General features: G+C 35.0%; 1 protein-coding gene across 3 annotated transcripts in view; it reads left to right on the top strand.

Annotated features, from left to right (window-relative positions):
* RALGAPA1 (Ral GTPase activating protein catalytic subunit alpha 1) overlaps positions 1-18150 on the top strand; it is a 178440-nt gene that overhangs the window by 68374 nt on the left and 91916 nt on the right. For all 3 annotated transcript variants that reach the window (XM_007464829.1, XM_007464830.1, XM_007464828.1), the window contains 9 exons: positions 882-1098; positions 2155-2331; positions 4286-4438; positions 7001-7194; positions 7417-7515; positions 8260-8415; positions 10000-10128; positions 14286-14411; positions 16944-17002. In XM_007464829.1, coding sequence (XP_007464891.1) covers positions 882-1098; positions 2155-2331; positions 4286-4438; positions 7001-7194; positions 7417-7515; positions 8260-8415; positions 10000-10128; positions 14286-14411; positions 16944-17002 — 1310 coding nt within the window. The remainder of the gene's footprint in view (positions 1-881; positions 1099-2154; positions 2332-4285; positions 4439-7000; positions 7195-7416; positions 7516-8259; positions 8416-9999; positions 10129-14285; positions 14412-16943; positions 17003-18150) is intronic.

The raw sequence follows: 18150 nt of genomic DNA, 5'->3' as shown, positions 1-18150 counted from the left end.
GCAGGAAAGATAACAATGGAGGTCTTCTGGCCCAACTCACACCATTTTGATAGCATGCTAACATCGGTTACTTAATCATTACAGATAACTTTGGAATAGATTTTACAGTTGTCTTTATCTTGAGTATTAGAATTAAGGCAAAATGAAAATAGAAGCAGTTTTATTCCTAATGATGCTTAATTGTTAAGGAAAGATAAATATATGTGGAATTGCTTTCTTTAAAGGACAATATTCCATTTAGATTTCAACTTGTCTGTTTAGTGAAAGTCTGTAGCTCCATTACATTTTCCTTTCTTTTTTTAAGTTTTTTTCCTTGAGTGGGAAAAAAGTTATAGAATCGTTATATGTAATCATTACAGAATGACATCCTTGCTGTCATTTTTCCCTCCCTCTCTTCCCTTATCTCTTCCATTTGTTTCTTTCTCTCTTTTTTTTTTTTGCTGCACTGCACAGCTTGCGGGGATCCCTTAGTTCCCCCACCAGGGATCAAACCCATGCCCCTGCAGTGGAAGTGCAGTGACCTAACCAGCGGACCACCAGGGAATTCCCTCTTCCATTTGCCTCTTTTTTTTCCATTTGAATACTTTGCTCTTTCTACTATCTTATCTTAATATTCACTCCATGGATCCTTTTGAGGCTTCAGGGTCTCGGGCCCAGCACCAAATGGTATTTGGGTCTTTGCTTTAGCCTGACCAACAGTAGTTCAGGACCCAGCTCCATACAGTTACACGGAGTCTTCAGTTAGTGTTTCCCCCACTCCTACTTCATGCCCTAAATTTCAACATTTATTGTGACGATTGTCTTGGAAATTAAAGTTTTCACATGCTTAATGAAAATTCAAAAAACTTTTTTTAATGGTAAAATGTTTCTTGAACTTTTAGACTATGACAAGAAGAGGAAGTAGTCCAGGTAGCCTCGAAATTCCCAAAGACCTCCCTGATATTCTGAACAAGCAGAACCAAATGCGCCCTATTGATGACCCAGGTGTGCCCTCAGAATGGACTTCTCCTGCCAGTGCAGGGAGCAGTGATCTTATCAGCTCAGATAGTCATTCGGATTCTTTCAGCGCTTTCCAATATGATGGCCGAAAATTTGACAGCAAGTATCTTTTTTCTGTTTGAGCAGTACAGTTTTTTGTTGATTTGTTTTCTGTTCGAGACTGACTGACAGTTTACGTAACCATCATATTCCTCTCTAACATTACTTAGGGGTTCCCGTATACGTATTTTGATTTCATTTTCAGTGAAACTCCAAAAGAATTTTTAGGGAATTACTTCAAGTTGAGACCTCTTTATTTTGCCAACTAAAGGCATTTAAAAAACAAAAAAACACTGTTCTTTCATAGAACAAATGATATTTTAAGACCAGACACATAGACAGGAAAAAGGATGGACTTGGTGTTAGAATAAAGGACAGTCATGGTTATGAGTTGGACTATTTCATGCAGTCGTATTTGGGGACCACTATCTAGTTATGGTCAGTGCTTCAGCATGTTCAGTACAGTTACATTCAATGCTATGGTACCCAGAACCTTACTTGAATAATTGCTTGATGTTAAAATGACATCAGTGATATTATTTGGTGCTATATTACTACCACATAGCTTTTCTGCTGTAATTCTGTATTACACTTGGCAGTCAGTGAAGGGTACCAAAATTTAAAAGAAGAAAGTCAAAATCTTGGGAACCAACTTTGTGAAGAGCTGGGAGATGCGTTGGAGAATTATGTTTCTTGCCCTCATGGATTATATACTACTCTGATCTTGGACTGGAAATATGATTTGAGAGAAAAATGACGCTTACCACGTATCTGGCATTTTTATTATATATATCTCTCTTCTATAGATTATAAAACTTGAAAAGCAGTTAAGTATATTTCCAGCTATCAGAAAACACAGATAAGAATAGTGATGATACATTGTATGTCTCTGTCCTTTTATCATTATGAGGCTATGAGGATCTTTAAAAATTTGTTTCTAGTTATAAACTTCAAAGTGTTAACATTATTTACCCTTGCCTGAGTTGTATGTAAATAGAATTAATTTTGAGGGAATGTTCATATTTAATTATTTTGATGAAGTAGCTGTGTCTCTTTTGTAAATATTTTTGTTTTGTAATTGGAACTTCTGTACACTAGCATTTCTTCTTCCTGTAGATTTTGGTTTTGGAGCTGATACTGGGAATGCATCCTCTGCTGATGTGGATTCAGGTTCTGGCCATTATCAGAGTGCTGAAGAGCAAGAAGTGGCTAGCCTAACCACACTCCACATCGATTCGGAAACAAGCAGTCTTAATCAACAAGCTTTTTGTACTGAAGTTGCAACGGTTACTGGTAAAGTTACTCAAGGGAGTGTATTCCTTAAGTGCATTTTTTTTTTTAAGCCACCAAAGAACCTTTTCAGACTTGTATTTGATAGATTTTATGTATTACTTATTACTATTTAAGTATTATTTTTTTCACTCATCTTTATGTAACAATGGAGGGAAAAAAACATTAATATAAGAGTTTTTTGACCTGGAGTCCACAAGGATAAGCTTCAGGGAACTCTATGAACTCCTAATACCGTACGCAAAATTTTGTGTATGTTTGCACCAGAGCATTTCCTGCAGCAATTTTTAAATAAATAACCAAAAATAGTTGAGGTACTGCACTTTACCTTTTTCATTGATTTTCAGAGTTAGCCTAGATTTTTGTAGATTTCTTTGGTTAAACTATTTATTATTGCAAACATAAAGCACACTGCCTAAAATAAGGTCTGTTTCTCAGTATACTAATATTCTGTATTTATATAGTAAATTAATAAGTAAATTATGCTTTTCAGCAACTTTTTGTGTGTGGTCCAACCTGACAATAATATGAAAAGTAGGGTCCAAGAAATTGAGTCATGAAAGGCAGGGTCACATTATTCCAAGAGCAGTACCGTGACCAGAGGGAGCCTGAGCAGCCTGTGGCCCATACTTCAAGAGTTCCACTGTATTATCCAGATTCACTCTGGTTCCTACTGCAGTTTGACACCCCTTTGATGGATGATGGATGAAATATCAGTAGGGTGGTTTTTGCATCCTGTGGTTGGCTGGAACTTGAAAGACTGGAGCAGTGATGTCTGCATGTCTGAATTAGGCACATTTCTTCAGCCAAATCAAACTGATGAAATTTGGCCAGTGAAATACTCACAGGAACCCACCCTATGTTTTCACATTCTTCTATTCCACATCTTTTCTACCAGAGGATAAGTAAGAACTTTAGCCTGCACGTTGCAGAATGAGGGCTGAGTGGAAGATGGGAGCCAGTTTGGTTGGATCCACAGTCTGATCGTTACAGAATTTAAGTTACTACTCAAAGAAGAATTCTTATTTTACAATAAACACCTTTTACTGTAGTTGTCCTTAAACATAAATTTAGATGAAAATTTGGATGAAAAGATACTCAGCATTACTAGTAATGAGGGAATATAAATAATCCATGAGGTACCACTATACACATAATAAATCAGCTCAAGTTAAAAACACAATACCAGTATTGAAGAGAGTGTGGAGCAGCTGGAAATATCATACATTACATTATTATAATGGGAATGCAAAATGGTAGGGCCACTCTGCAAAAATACGGCAGTATCTTTTAAAATTAAACATACATTTACCATATGACCATTCCTACGTATTTACTTCAGACATTTGTATGTGAAAGTTCATAACAGCATTATTCACAGTAGCTAAATTGAAAATAGTCCAAATATCCATTAACCAGTGAATAAATAATCAAATTGTAATGTATTCATCCATCCAGTATTCATTGAAATAGTACTCAGCAATAAAAAAGGAATTAAATGCTAATATATGCAAAACCATAGCTGACTCTCAAAAATATGCTTTTAAGTGAAAGATGTCAAGGCTAGCAATGTTAGTGGCATATAGCAATGGGCAAGTTTCTCTTCTCTTGAATTGCCTCAAGCCGGAAGTAAGTGAAATAAAGTAGCAGTGGGTACCAGAGTTTCTGTAGCTGGACCAGGAATGGAAGTAGGCATTCTTGCTCTCACTGATGGCCCCTATTAATTGGTATGTCCAGTTCTCATTCCACACTAGTCCCATAGTAGACATGGAATGAGACTGCTAGATATGAAATCTTGTACAGTATTATGATTTTATTGACCTCTTTGGCCAGTTTATAACCTGATTTATCTTTTGATGTTTTCAATTTGTGTTTTATTGGGCTTTTAAGCATTACATCTTAGGTAGAGGGTATTGAATATATTCTTTGTGGTAATTTTATGAAATTATATTTACAGGTTCAGAAAGTGCCTCTCCAGTCCATTCAGCTCTGGGATCCAGGTCACAGACACCTTCTCCTTCCACACTGAATATAGATCACATGGAACAGAAGGATCTACAGCTCGATGAGAAGCTCCACCACTCTGTCCTACAGACGCCAGATGACCTAGGCAATATTTGGAAATTAGATCTTTGCCATTCTTTCCTTTCAGGGCATTAGTGTCAGGAGATCTTAAATAAGGCATCTTAACTTTGGTTATTTTATATATGTTATGTAAATATTATTATAAGTCTTTTGGACTTTTCTGTCTTTGGGAAATTAATTAGTATAACATTTTTTTTCTTGCCCTTAAAGATATTTGCATTCTGATTTTTGTTATTTGATATTTTATTATAGTTGATTATGGTCCTGGTATTAGTGGTTACATTATTTTTGTATGTTATATTATCATTTACGTTACCATTTCCTAAAGCAGGAAATACATAGTTTGGCATCGTTATTCTTAATATTTTATCTGAAGAACCTGCTGAATCAAAGTAGGCAGTCCAAATGAAGTATTTTTATATTTAAGTAAATGTTTAAAAGTGACTAGGAAACCTTAGAAACTGCAAGTTAATAAAAAGTTATTTTTGTTAAATCCTACATCATGTAACAAGCATCAGGATAAAAAGTCATTTTGCAAATATGCCAGAAAATTTGGTCAAGGACACAGTTGATAAGATATTTGTAATGAATAATGTAAAATACTAGTTTTCATTGGTAATGAAGCACATTTACTCTCTGGCCAAAGGAAGAAATTTAAAACCATGTGACTTCTGCCCCCCTGGCCCCCCCCTTTTAAGGTACTCATTCTCTTTTTTGTTTGTTTGTTTGTTTTTTTTGTGGTACACGGGCCTCTCACTGTTGTGGCCTCTCCCGCTGCGGAGCACAGGCTCCGGACGCGCAGGCTCAGCAGCCATGGCTCACGGGCCCAGCCGCTCCGCGGCATGTGGGATCTTCCCGGACCGGGGCACAGACCCATGTCCCCTGCATCAGCAGGCGGACTCTCAACCACTGCGCCACCAGGGAAGCCCTCATTCTCTTAATATGCAATTACCTTGTAATTACACAGCCCTGATTTTCTGGTTTGTAGATTATTTCTGACTTTTTCTTTCCTCCTCTTGGCCTGCAGTTTTTTGGGTTTTTGGTTTTTATTTTCAGCTTTTCCCCCAACATTTGGAAAAAATTTCAGACTCATGGAAAAGTTGCAAGACTAGTAAAATGAATACCCATAAATCCTTCAGATAAATTCACCAGTTGTTAATATTTTACCACTTTATCTTTCTCTCTCTCTCCCCACACACACACACACACACACACACACACACACACACACACACACACACACACACACACACACACACCCATTAAAACAACCCCACCGTACCCACCCTTTTTTTTTTTCTGAGCCATTTAAGAGTGAATTGCAAGTATCAGACCCTTTACACCTAAACACTTGAGCAAGTATGTCCTAAGAATAAGTATACATTTCCTGCATAACCATAATATAAGGGCCACGTTCAGGATATTTAACATTGATACAGCATTGCAATTTTAGTCTATATTCAGTTATCCTCAGTTGTTCCAATAATATCCTTCATAGTTACCAATCAGTTGAGTTATCACTATATTATGAAGGTTCTGTAGAATAGGGAGATGTTAACAGTGATGGTTAACCCTGTAGTGTTTTTTTAAAATTTTATTTTAGTGAATTTACACCAGAAACCTGTTTTTATTATTGTGAAAGACTGTCCAGTAACTTTTTAATAATATACTCAGTTATTGTACACTTTACATGCAGAGAAAAATGTTAAACATTAAGAGTAAAGGATATACATATACTGTGTATGACTTTGTAAATTATCAGTACACTGACATATTATCAAGCAGGAAAAAGTCTTTACTGACTTTCTAATGATTTTGCCTTTTCCATTATATACATTGCATAGAATGATGGCTTTTTTTTTTTTTTTTTTAAGCTGGAGGAGATCTATAATGATACCTACCTAAAACATCTATTTTACAGATGAGGAGCTGTAGCTTCAGGGAGGTTATTAAATAATTTGTACAATATCACATAATTAGTGACAGAAATGAGACTAAGACCCTAGGTTACCTATATGTCTTATATAGAATCATGCCAATATTAATAAACAAAAGAAATGTAATTATGGAAATTTTAGATTATATTTAAATTATTTTTTTCATGCCATTGTGATATCCCTTTTAATGCTAGCCCTGACTTAATTGTGAAATACAGAAATATATTTCTTCGGAAGGTTTAATTACAAAGAAATAAGCTTAGGAAGACCCTACAGGATCTGCCTTCAGCCTGAGATTTTCTGTTAATTTGATGATGGAACTTGAAGTAGCTATTAGTTTAAATAGAGAGTATGTACTTATAAATACGATCTTTATGTCAAACGTAAATTTCTCCATCTAGTATCTGCCATCATTTTCTCCTTAGGTAAATCTAGATAGATGCCCTATTGCATAAGTAATTATTGTCAAAATAAGGAATTATGAACTAGCGAGGTTTTGACCTTACCAGGAAAAAATAACACTGATGCATCTTAACATTTCTTTTATTCACTTTTGTAGATACTTAAGATTATTAATTTGACTCCTATGTGTTTTTGTGATCAATTCTCTAGAAAAATTACTGACACCAGTGAATTATTTTTTTCTATAGAAATCAGTGAATTTCCATCTGAATGCTGTAGTGTGATGGCAGGGGGCACTCTCACAGGATGGCATGCTGATGTTGCTACTGTAATGTGGCGAAGAATGCTAGGTATTTTGGGAGATGTCAACGCTATTATGGATCCTGAAATACATGCTCAAGTTTTTGATTACCTCTGTGAACTTTGGCAGAATCTAGCTAAGGTAAAAAAGAAAAAGATAAAAAGGGAGAACGAAAGAAAAATAAAGTATTAAGAAGTACAGAAAAAGCCTTAGATAACATCTACCCCCGCACTACGAACTGATGCCTTAACCATGTTTAAATATATTGTTAGTGGTAGGAACTAGATCTCAAGTTTAAGGTAAAACAAACTGGGAAAGAGAACACTTTTCATAGGTTTGTTGCATTTTATTTGAAAATTACAGATTAGAGATAACCTCGGCATTTCAACTGATAACCTGACCTCCCCTTCTCCACCGGTTTTAATTCCTCCACTGAGAATTCTTACACCTTGGCTTTTCAAGGTAAGCTTAATATATAAAATATTAATTAAAAAGTTTCATTTAGTAAATAAGTATGTGGTCAGTCTCAAACAGTAGAGAGCGAAGACTATTGTGTAGTCTTCTAGAGCACTTAGTTTTGTTTTTTGTGTGTTTTGTGTTTTTTTGCTTTTGTTAAAATTTATTGAAGTATAGTTGATTTACAGTGTTGTGTTAATTTCTACTCTACAGCAAGCAAAGCGATTCAGTTATACATATATATATACATACTTCTTCATGTTCTTTTCCATTATGGTTTATCACAGGATATTGAATATAGTTCCCTGTAGAACACTTAATTTTTAACTAGCCATTAGGGGTTATATAGAGGAGAGTGGGTCTAGCAAAATTATTATTTAGGTTGCATCATTTTTATTACTAAAACAAAAATGAATATAGTAAATTATGTTTTTATTGTATTTAAATGTAAACCTCAGTTTTATGTTATAGAATATGCTATGTACTTCTAAAGAACTAATTCTTTTAAGTATTATTTGATATGTTTGGTGCATTTTCCTAAGTGAAACAGTGTATAGTTATTCACACCTACATTGTATCATTTTAATGATAAAAATAATTTCAGGAATTCTGATATTTAGTTCATTAAAGAAAATGGGCCAACATAGAAATAAATGAAAACAAATATATAGCTTGCTGTATTCAGTTGTTTCAGTATTTAACAAACAGTATTTGGTTTTGAGTATTAAAAACAGCATCTTTCAATTGTAGGCAACCATGTTAACTGATAAATATAAGCAAGGTAAATTACACGCCTATAAACTTATTTGTAATACAATGAAAAGAAGACAAGATGTTTCTCCAAATAGAGATTTCCTAACACACTTCTACAATATAATGCACTGTGGATTACTTCATATTGACCAGGTAAATATATGTACTTTCCAACAAGTCGCTTTATAAGTTTATCTTTGATTCTTTATTCTGTTTAACTCTTGACTTTCAAGGTGTAGAATTAAAAACATTCCCTTATATTGTAATTTATTTACAGATTTATTCCATTTATAACCTCATTTATTCTGAAACATAGTTTCAAAACAAGCTATTGTAGTTGGGAGATTGACTTGATTATTAAGTGCATCTTTCTTCTAATGTTATATGAACTGTTCACTCTTTGAAGAGATTAAAACATCCTTTGCTTACGCTGACAACATCTTCCTTTAATGTCCTAATGTACTTATTCTTAGGTATTTTGTAATTGTTACTTGATAACTGGCAATTGGGACTTATGTATTTGCTCAGCTAGTCATGCAGCAGTCAGAGGTTTTTTACTACTCTAAGAGTCAGCACATCACATTTTCTTATTTTTATAAATTGTATTACCATAGTGACAAGTATATTGATTTGCATCAATATAGTCATTACATTAGATAGTCATAAATATGTCTCTAGAACATTATTTCACGGGTCTTGATCCTGGCCTTAAAACTGAAAAGTACAGGAAGTTGCCGGTCAAAGTAGTGTAGATGTTTGTAATCATAACATGATTAAATTTCACTTGCAGTTCATTTCAGGAGCATTAAATTAATATTAAAAGATGATAATGTATCTTTCTGAAAAGTGAAAAAACTTCTTGTGTTAATTTGAAATAATTATTGTGTTCTACCTTATAAACATGTCTCAAATAAAATGATATTCTTAATTACTGGATAAAGAGCTTTCATTTAAATTGGATTGAGTAATACAACCTGCTATACTGCATCCTCCTGGTAAATTCCAAAGGCAATATGAATGAACAACCAGGTTGAGAATATTCCCTTAAAAATGCCTACATCTGGATTTCTGAGGCTAGATGTCTATTATCAAAGGACTTCAATTTTTCTAAAAAAGAGAATTTCTCCAGTTGCCACATAACAGGTCATGCAACATCAGAGTTATCACATGGAAGCAAATAGGTGGCAGAAGGAACTACTCTGTAATTAAGTTTTACAGCACTTGGCCTTTTTTTTTTTTTTTTTTTTTTTTTTGTGGTACGCAGGCCTCTCACTGTTGTGGCCTCTCCCGCTGCAGAGCGCAGGCTCAGCGGCCATGGCTCATGGGCCCAGCCCCTCCGCAGCATGTGGGATCTTCCTGGACCGGGGCACGAACCCGTGTCCCCTGCATCGGCAGGCAGACTCTCAAGCACTGCGCCACCAGGAAAGCCCGGGCCTTATATTTTTAACCCTCCGAAGTAGAGACCCTTCTAACTGGCTCTCTAGGGTGAAAAAAAAAAAGGCTGTATTGATGTCAGTTAAAAAAACAAGTGTTTTCAGTTTACTTTCCTGTGACAAAATATAGTATTAAGCATGGATTATTTGGAAGAATTAAGATTAGTCTTTCCAGTTAGCCAACCAGTTATAGTTACTACCTGTTTTATTATTTCATACATTGTCTATTTTTAAGGATATTGATTAGCTGATACCCAAGATTACATTTGTGATATTTTCTTCTCCTCTTCTCTTTATTCCTAAGGATATTGTCAATACAATCATCAAGCACTGCTCACCTCAGTTTTTTTCACTTGGTTTGCCTGGTGCCACAATGCTTATTATGGATTTTATTGTAGCAGCTGGTAGAGTGGCTTCTTCAGCTTTTCTCAATGTAAGTTTTCATTTCCTGTCTTCATAATATAACAAACTGTGGTTAACCAAGATTCAGCTAACAGAGCAACAAAGGAAGAGCCATTGTTGATAAAATATAACAAACTGATGTTCAGGAAGTTATGTAATTTAATTAGAATTGATTGTCTCTCCCACTTTAAAAAAAAAGTAAACAATTCTGAAGTGTAAGAAAGTACTAAAATTATTTGATAAATTGATCCAGGAGCTACAAAAATGGGTTAAATCTGATAAGCAAAACAATTTAAAATTGAGGAAATCTAAGGAAACAAACAGGGAGGGAAGAAAATTTTGAAAATGGGCAATGAGCTATAGCAAAAGAGAAGAAAGAAATATAGGTGAGGTAACCCAGAAATATGCTCTAGGAGTAAACTCTAAAACAGCATGTGAGGATTTTTCATACAGTTTGGAGCTGTGAGACAATGCCAGGTAACTTAGTATAACTGGAACATGGTCAGATATAAGTGGCAGAAGTGAACTAAGGAGGAAGGCAGTAACTCTGTTTATAGTGCTCAAGAGGCTAGATTTCATCCTAAGCAAAGAATGAGTAGCTGTTGAAAGATTTTAAGCAGAGTGACATGATCACGTTTGTATTTTAGAAAGATCACCCTGGAACAAAGTATAAATGAGAAATAACTGAATGTCTACTGGGAGAAACTAAAAGTATTTGGGAAAGAAAAATCAGTCATACTTGACTAGTGCTTTATAACTTGCAAAGCAGTTTAACATATGTTATTTCATTTATAAGCTGCAAAAGACCAACATTGAATGAAAAGGAGTTCTATTTGGGGCATAGGAAGCTGCCTGTTAGACACCCATGAGATGTCAGAAGGGCCACTGTATGTACGAGTCAGGACCTCAAAGGAGATGTCTGGACCAAAAATGTAAAGCTGGGAGACGTTAGCTTACAGATGCTATTGAAAGCCATGAAACTGGATACAGTCACCTAGAGGAAATGTGCAAATAAGAGAACAACCCATATTTATAGCTAGTTATTAACCCTGTTTCCTTAGTTCCTGGAGAACAGTGATCATGTCTTACTTATCTTGGTATCTTCAGGGCCTGGCACAGCATCATGGTTATAGGTATTTACTAATTGAATCTGTAAATATATATTCAGCACTTAGTATGTGTTCAACATGGTGCTAAGCCCTTTTGTGGTTATTAAACTTTTGTTTCCCCTTGTGTACAAAGTGTTCCTTTGGGTGGAATATAGAAGGATATAGAATAAATGAGATACACGTTGTACTCAGGGAACATATAGTCTGCTGCTGGGAAGATAGAAAAATATATTAACAACTATAGAATGTAGGACAACAAAGAGGTACCAGTAGGAGGAGCTTAGCATAGTGGTTAAAAGCATGGGTTCAAATCCCAGCTCTGCCACTTAATTGGAGGTGAGACCTTGTGCAAGTTACTTGATTTCTCTGTGTCTAAGTTTCTTCATCTATAAAATGGAGGTAACCATCTGGTTATTTTATGGGGATTTGAGTTAATATTTGTAACATGGTTGGAACATTATATGACACATTGTATGTGCAATTTAAGTGTTTGTTAAACAAAATAAATTTATTTGGTAATTAAGACAGAGGAGAGATCTTTTTTTTTAAAGGGATATCAGGAGGTTCCATGGAAAAGATATTTGAGTAGGTCCGTGAAAGATTAGTAGTATTTTTATGAGTGAGAATGGAGAAGGGGGAAGGTATTCCAGGCATAGGGAAACAGGCATGAGTAAGCTGTGTCCTAGGAATGACAAATAATTCATTTTGTTTACAAGCCAGTTAGTCTCACTAGAGAGTAGTAGATTCAAAGAACAGAAAGGTACTTTAGATCCCAGCTACCCAAAATGTGGTCTGCACACCGGAAACATTTGGCATGCAGAATCTCAGACCTCATCCCAGACCTACTGAAACAGAATATACATGTTAACTATATCCCAAATAATTGGTATGGACAGTAAAGATTGAGAAGCACTGCTTTAGACTATATCTTGGAGGGTCTGTTAATGCCAGGGATCAGATTATAATGCTGTATTTTATATTAGATAAACAGTTGAATTTTTTAGAGTAGGGAGAGAGATGATTAAATCTGTGCTTTGCTAATGTTAAATAAGTGTATTAAACTGAGAATAGATTAAATGGAAGACAAACTAAAGATGGTAAACAAGTTACGAGGCTATTGTAGTATTAACAGAGTACACAGATTATCAATCTCTTGGATATTGGCAAAAGCTGATAGAACTCAGAGGAGCCTGATGCATAAACCAATGCCATTTTTTTATGCATTTACTATGAAAACTATAACTGTTCAGTTGGCTGATTATTCCAGATGAGTAGTCGGCACATTTCCTACAGCCCTGATGTCCTTAGGCATCCATTTTAAATTTATTTATTTATTATTGGTTTTTTTGGCCGTGTTGGGTCTTCATTTCTGCGCAAAGTCTTCCTCTAGTTGCGGCGAGCGGGGGCCACTCTTCATCGCGGTGTGCGGGCCTCTCACTGTCGCAGCCTCTCTTGTTGCGGAGCACAAGCTCCAGACGCGCAGGCTCAGTAGCTGTGGCTCACGGGCCCAGTTGCTCCGCGGCACGTGGGATCTTCCCAGACCAGGGCTCGAACCCGTGTCCCCTGCATTGGCAGGCAGATTCTCAACCACTGCGCCACCAGGGAAGCCCAGGCATCCATTTTATGTGACTAAACCTTCCTCCTATCTAGAAGGATACTACTTATGTAACATCCTTGGGAAAATTTTAAAAACAGTTGTTTTCTGTTTTCTGTGGTTCTTATGAGGAACACCTATTGAGAAAGGCTGCATAGGAAGCCAAATCATTACAATAATTAAACCTGACACATCTCCACTGTAAGGTTATGGGCAGTCTTTTCCTCTGGACGGTGTTGGAGATACACAGTCTAAATCTTGCTCTTTGGAGTTTCATTTTAGATCCCACACATATCATCTTCCTTTTGTTAATCCCCCTGCCCCCAGGCAGATTTCAAAGTAATTTGATTAGGTTTTGCCTTTCTTAATTACAGTTCCATTCCAGTTCTGCCTCCCATTATGCCCCACATACCTGAATGAATATTCCCAGTTTTTTTATCCAACTTTAAAGAAAAACCCTTAGCTAATCTCCATCATTAAATATTGGGGGTGTTTTTCAGTTTCATTTTTATAGTAAAATGGATTTTAAATCGGGATGGTGGATGTGAGCTTACCCTGCCCCATTATGCTGCTGGCCTTGTATCTGTAAATCTAGATTATTTTTTTAATATGGAAATGAGTTGTTTTGTTGAAAATCATATATCACCTCTGTTATAACATTTATTAACAAGGAAATCCTTTGGAGATAGGTTCTTGTTTTATGTAAATAGAAGAAGTTTTATATTTCTAATAGGTTGGTTTTAGCATTTTTGTTAGGTGTTATTAAACATATAAATCAATTTGTAGGTATTTTGGTAAACAAAGCAATTTATCAGTAGGTGGATGTTGATGTTAGGTGGGCATGCAAGAAGGCAGAAGAAAAATGAAATGTTCAGTGCTGATACTTCAGAAATGGCTTAATACAGCTAAGGAAAAAAGATGAAAAGTTACCTTCATCTGCAGTCCAAGCATAATTTCTAATTTTGTTTTTAGTAAGTAGTATAGGTAGTGTTTTTATCATGTGCATAGTATCATAAAACACATCTAGACTAATGCCTGTGTCTTGAAGATATATTGACCATTTTCATCCTTAGTTACTTTATTCATCCTTAGATAGTAACGGATATAATCTAGAGATCATGAGTCTTCTCATTAGAACAATATGTTACTAATGTGTGAGTTGCATTTAGAATGAAAGTATTTATGTTTTTCCTCAAAATCAGGGTAATTTTATGCTGTTAGCTAAAACTGTATTCCTGTCTACATACTCAGTGGCTGTACCCACATTTCTGCTTATTAGCTGCTCTTAAAGAAAGCTCTACTACTTGTTCATTGCATTTATTGAGAATAACAGTAGTTTTAGTGGAAAGTATAGATGAAAACCTAATCTTTTTGTGTTCCCCTTTCTCTTTGAATTTTGCTTGTACTCTGACTTCCCTGTGTAATCTGGTTAGGTAATAAAGTAATTTTTCTGATAATTAAAGATTTTTAAAATCTGATACATAGGCACCAAGAGTGGAAGCACAAGTTCTTCTTGGATCTCTGGTTTGCTTTCCCAACTTATATTGTGAACTGCCTGCTCTCCATCCCAACATTCCTGATATTGCTGTGTCTCAATTTACAGATGTTAAGGTAAGAAATTAGGTGCTAATTTTTAGTGTTTAAATGACTTTATAATCATAACAGTATATTCAATAAAATTTGTGTTCTTCATTTTCCTCTTGAAATCCACACAATTGTTAAAGAACTTTAGCCAGGTGTACCCCTCAGACACAAAGGCTGGAATGTCCATTAGGAGCATAACCTTTTTTTATAACTATTACTTTGGAAACATTTTCTCATTATTGAACCCAGTCACATGTCATTATCTTAGAATTCATTCATTCACTCACTGAACATTTATTGAAATCCCATGAGCCATATACTATGCTGCTAATGTAAGGCTTCTAAGATTGAGATGGCACTCGACCTGCATATTTGACTGTCTCCTTCTCACAGTTTTCCAAGGTGATGAATCAAACAATGTAATGGAATATTCTATTCTGCTATAGGAAACTGTGGAATTGGGGTGGAGATCCCATGTACCTGAAGCATTAACAGGCTTGAGTAAGATGGTGCAAAATTGAGCTGTCTATACAATTGCTTACCCGGATAGTAAATCTTTAAAAAAAAAGAAAAAAAAAAGATAGTGTCTGATTAGGAGTAGACATACCCTAATTGTTGTTTACAAGCCTTTTTAAAAATTTCAAGTAAAAAAAATTGGTGAAAAGTTGTTTTGTACCTCTGTAGAGGTCAGCCTCTGTTTGAAGGGGAAGGTGTGACATGATCAGAATCCTTAGTCCTCTGGACTCAGTAATTCTTAGACCAAGATAGAGGGGAGTGGTGTGATCAGGTCTCCTAGTTAGGATAAAGGCACTTAGTGCTCTGGACCCAGCAATGTGCCTGGTAGTGAATAATTCCGTCACTAAGTCAAGACCTGTCTCTAGCTGAATGCCCATGTATTATAAATTCCCACAGGTATAACAGTCCTAAGAAGTTGTGCTTGTTATAGTAATTGCCAGATGGTCTCTGTTTGACCTGAATTGGCCCTAGAATTAGAAGGGAAAAGAGAATAAAGAAGGGACGAGAGAGGGGCATTCTATCTCCTCAGAAGTCATGCTGATGATTTTTTTTAAACTTGTGCTTTCTCTGAAAGAAATGTTTTAAATCAAATTTTTGTCAGTAGTTTTGCATATACTTTCCATACCACCTGTATTTCTCTGTGCAACATTTGTGATAATTACACTTGTAATTATTTTTCAGTGTCTGATTTATACTTTTTAGACAAATAAGTACCACAAGGTCTTAGTTACTGCTATATCCTCAGAGCTTAACACATTGCTTGGCATGTAGAATATGCTCCAAAAACATTTGTTAAACAAGTGAACTTCACTTAAACATAAAATTGTAGGGGCCGATGCAAATTTATAGTGATATTTAATCAAAACTATAGAAATTGACCTTTGGTCTTCAGGGATGTAATGGCTTTGGTTTCTTCTATTTTCAGAAGATCCTGAAGGTCAAAGATAGGTAAGAGTTTCAGTTTGCTTAGGCTGTTTTGAGTTTGTTTGGGCTTAGCCTAGCCTACTATATGTGATTTGTATGATCAGAGTGGCCTTGTCCTTTGCTGGCCATTGTATAGGCAGTAATGGCTGAAGTGATTTTTTAAAAAACCCAAAATAACACTATTACATAGAAAGTTCTTGGGCTTAAACGATAGGTAGCTTCCAAGTATCTATTAATTGCTAGCCATTGGGTTAGGTGCTAAATTCACAAAGATAAGTAGAAGGTTACTCCTCTAAGGAGCTTACAATCTAGATAGCTGATAAATCCTTAATGAGTGAATAATTGATTTTAAAAAACCATATTAACTATTAACTAGCACTTATCCCAAAACTCACACATAAGAAGAGGAAGCTTTCTTTTAAATGATAATTCTCAAAGTTGTGAAAAGTTTTGTTCATACCTTTGAGCTATTAAATCTGCTTTAGTTATCTTTATAGTGAGCATTTTATTACTCTTCTAATCAGGAAAAAGTTTTTGAACATATACATTTGGTGATAAATTTCAAAAATCATTTGTCTGCTATAACAAAATACTACAGACTGGGTAGCTTGTAAGTGACAGAAATTTATTTCTCACAGTTCTGGAGGCTAAGTCCAAAATCAAGGCTCTAGCATAATCACATTCTGGTGAAGGCCCTCTTCCTGGTTCATAGCCGGTGCCTTCTTGCTGTGTCCTCACAGAGTAGAAAGTGCTTAGGGAACTCTGTGGGAGTCTCTTATTTATAAGAGCATTAATCCCATTCATAAAGGCCCCACTCTCATGACCTAAGTACCTCCTAATACCATCATCTTCAGGGGTTAGGATTGCAACGTACGAATTTGGGGGGAAGGCACAAACATTCAGACCATACCATTGTTTTATTTATTTAGCTAATTTTATGAATAACATTGGAATATACTAAAAGTATGTACATGGGAACGAAAAATGTCTGTTTTATTTTGCTATTGTATCCCTAGCGCCTGACACAGTGCCTGGGTCCGTGGTGGCTGTTTAATAAATATTTGTTAAATAAATGAATGAAAAATCTTAGTCATTGCTAATATTTCTCCTTCATTTTAGGAACTTATAATCAAAACTGTATTAAGTTCGGCAAGAGATGAGCCCTCTGGTCCTGCACGGTAAGTCAGATATTCTTAACACTTGACATAGCTATTCTGTGTTTGTAGTTTTATTTTAGAAGTTAATGGAATTATTTAGCAGTCCAGATTGTTTCAGATACACAAAAGGTATTCTGAATCACAAATTTAAATTATTTGGATGATTAAATACATTTTTTCATTATTTAAGTATGAACCTTCCCTTCAGTAAAAAAATAAAATCCTAGTCACCTTCTTCAGTATCTTCACCTTCTGTGTCCAAAATGATTTCTTTTAATTTTATTTAAGTAGATTTTGCTTTCCCTTCAGATTATATTTGTCACCGTCTCTTATGTAGTACCTTGAAATATGGTACTAGTTACCCAATGAATGTTTGTTAAATTGAATTAAAATATTTTATTGTGGAAAGTAATATATCTAAGAAAATAGTATATATTAATATTTATAAATATTTGATCAGGATATTTTTTAAAAATAGAATGTAAATAAGATTTTAGAATGTTTTTGTTTTTAAATGTCTCATTAAGAAGTGAAAACTGTGGCATTTTGTCTGTGTTACTAAACCTTTCTCAAAAAGGTTGATTTAAATCAGCATGTTGCCTAACCTATAATGGAAAAGAATCTGAAAAAGAATATATATATATAACTGAATCATTTTGCCGTACACCTGAAACTAACACATTGTAAATCAACTATACTTCAATTAAAAAAAAAAAAAGCAGGTTGCCAATAGCATACCATGCTCCTTCTTTTCCCCCAAATATCATTATTTTATATTTTATATTTATTGAACCTCCACAAAGCTGTGTCTTTTTCAATAATCTACACATTATTTGACTCAAGGTTCATAAAGGTACAGATCATGACTTTGACCGTTTGGATTCTAATTCTAAGTTAAACCTTTTCTTTTTCCAACAACTAAAAGTAATATAAAATGAGCAATTTTCCTAAATGAGACACAGCTCCAGCTTTTTAATTCAGTTGTGTATTTTTCTTACTTAATAGCCAAGGTAACTAGAAACAAGTCTTTTTGAGTGAATTCTTTTTCAACATTAATTCTATTTTAATACTGCTCAGCTACTCCAGAAAATGACATTGTCTTTTCCATTATCCCACATTTTCATTTCTTTTAGCTTTAGCCCCAAATTTGATGATTTTCGATATTCTTT

This window comes from Lipotes vexillifer, unplaced genomic scaffold, assembly GCF_000442215.2.
Source record: "Lipotes vexillifer unplaced genomic scaffold, Lipotes_vexillifer_v1.1 scaffold324, whole genome shotgun sequence".
Classification (NCBI taxonomy): domain Eukaryota; kingdom Metazoa; phylum Chordata; class Mammalia; order Artiodactyla; family Lipotidae; genus Lipotes; species Lipotes vexillifer.
This window is presented reverse-complemented; position numbering and strand designations above follow the sequence as displayed.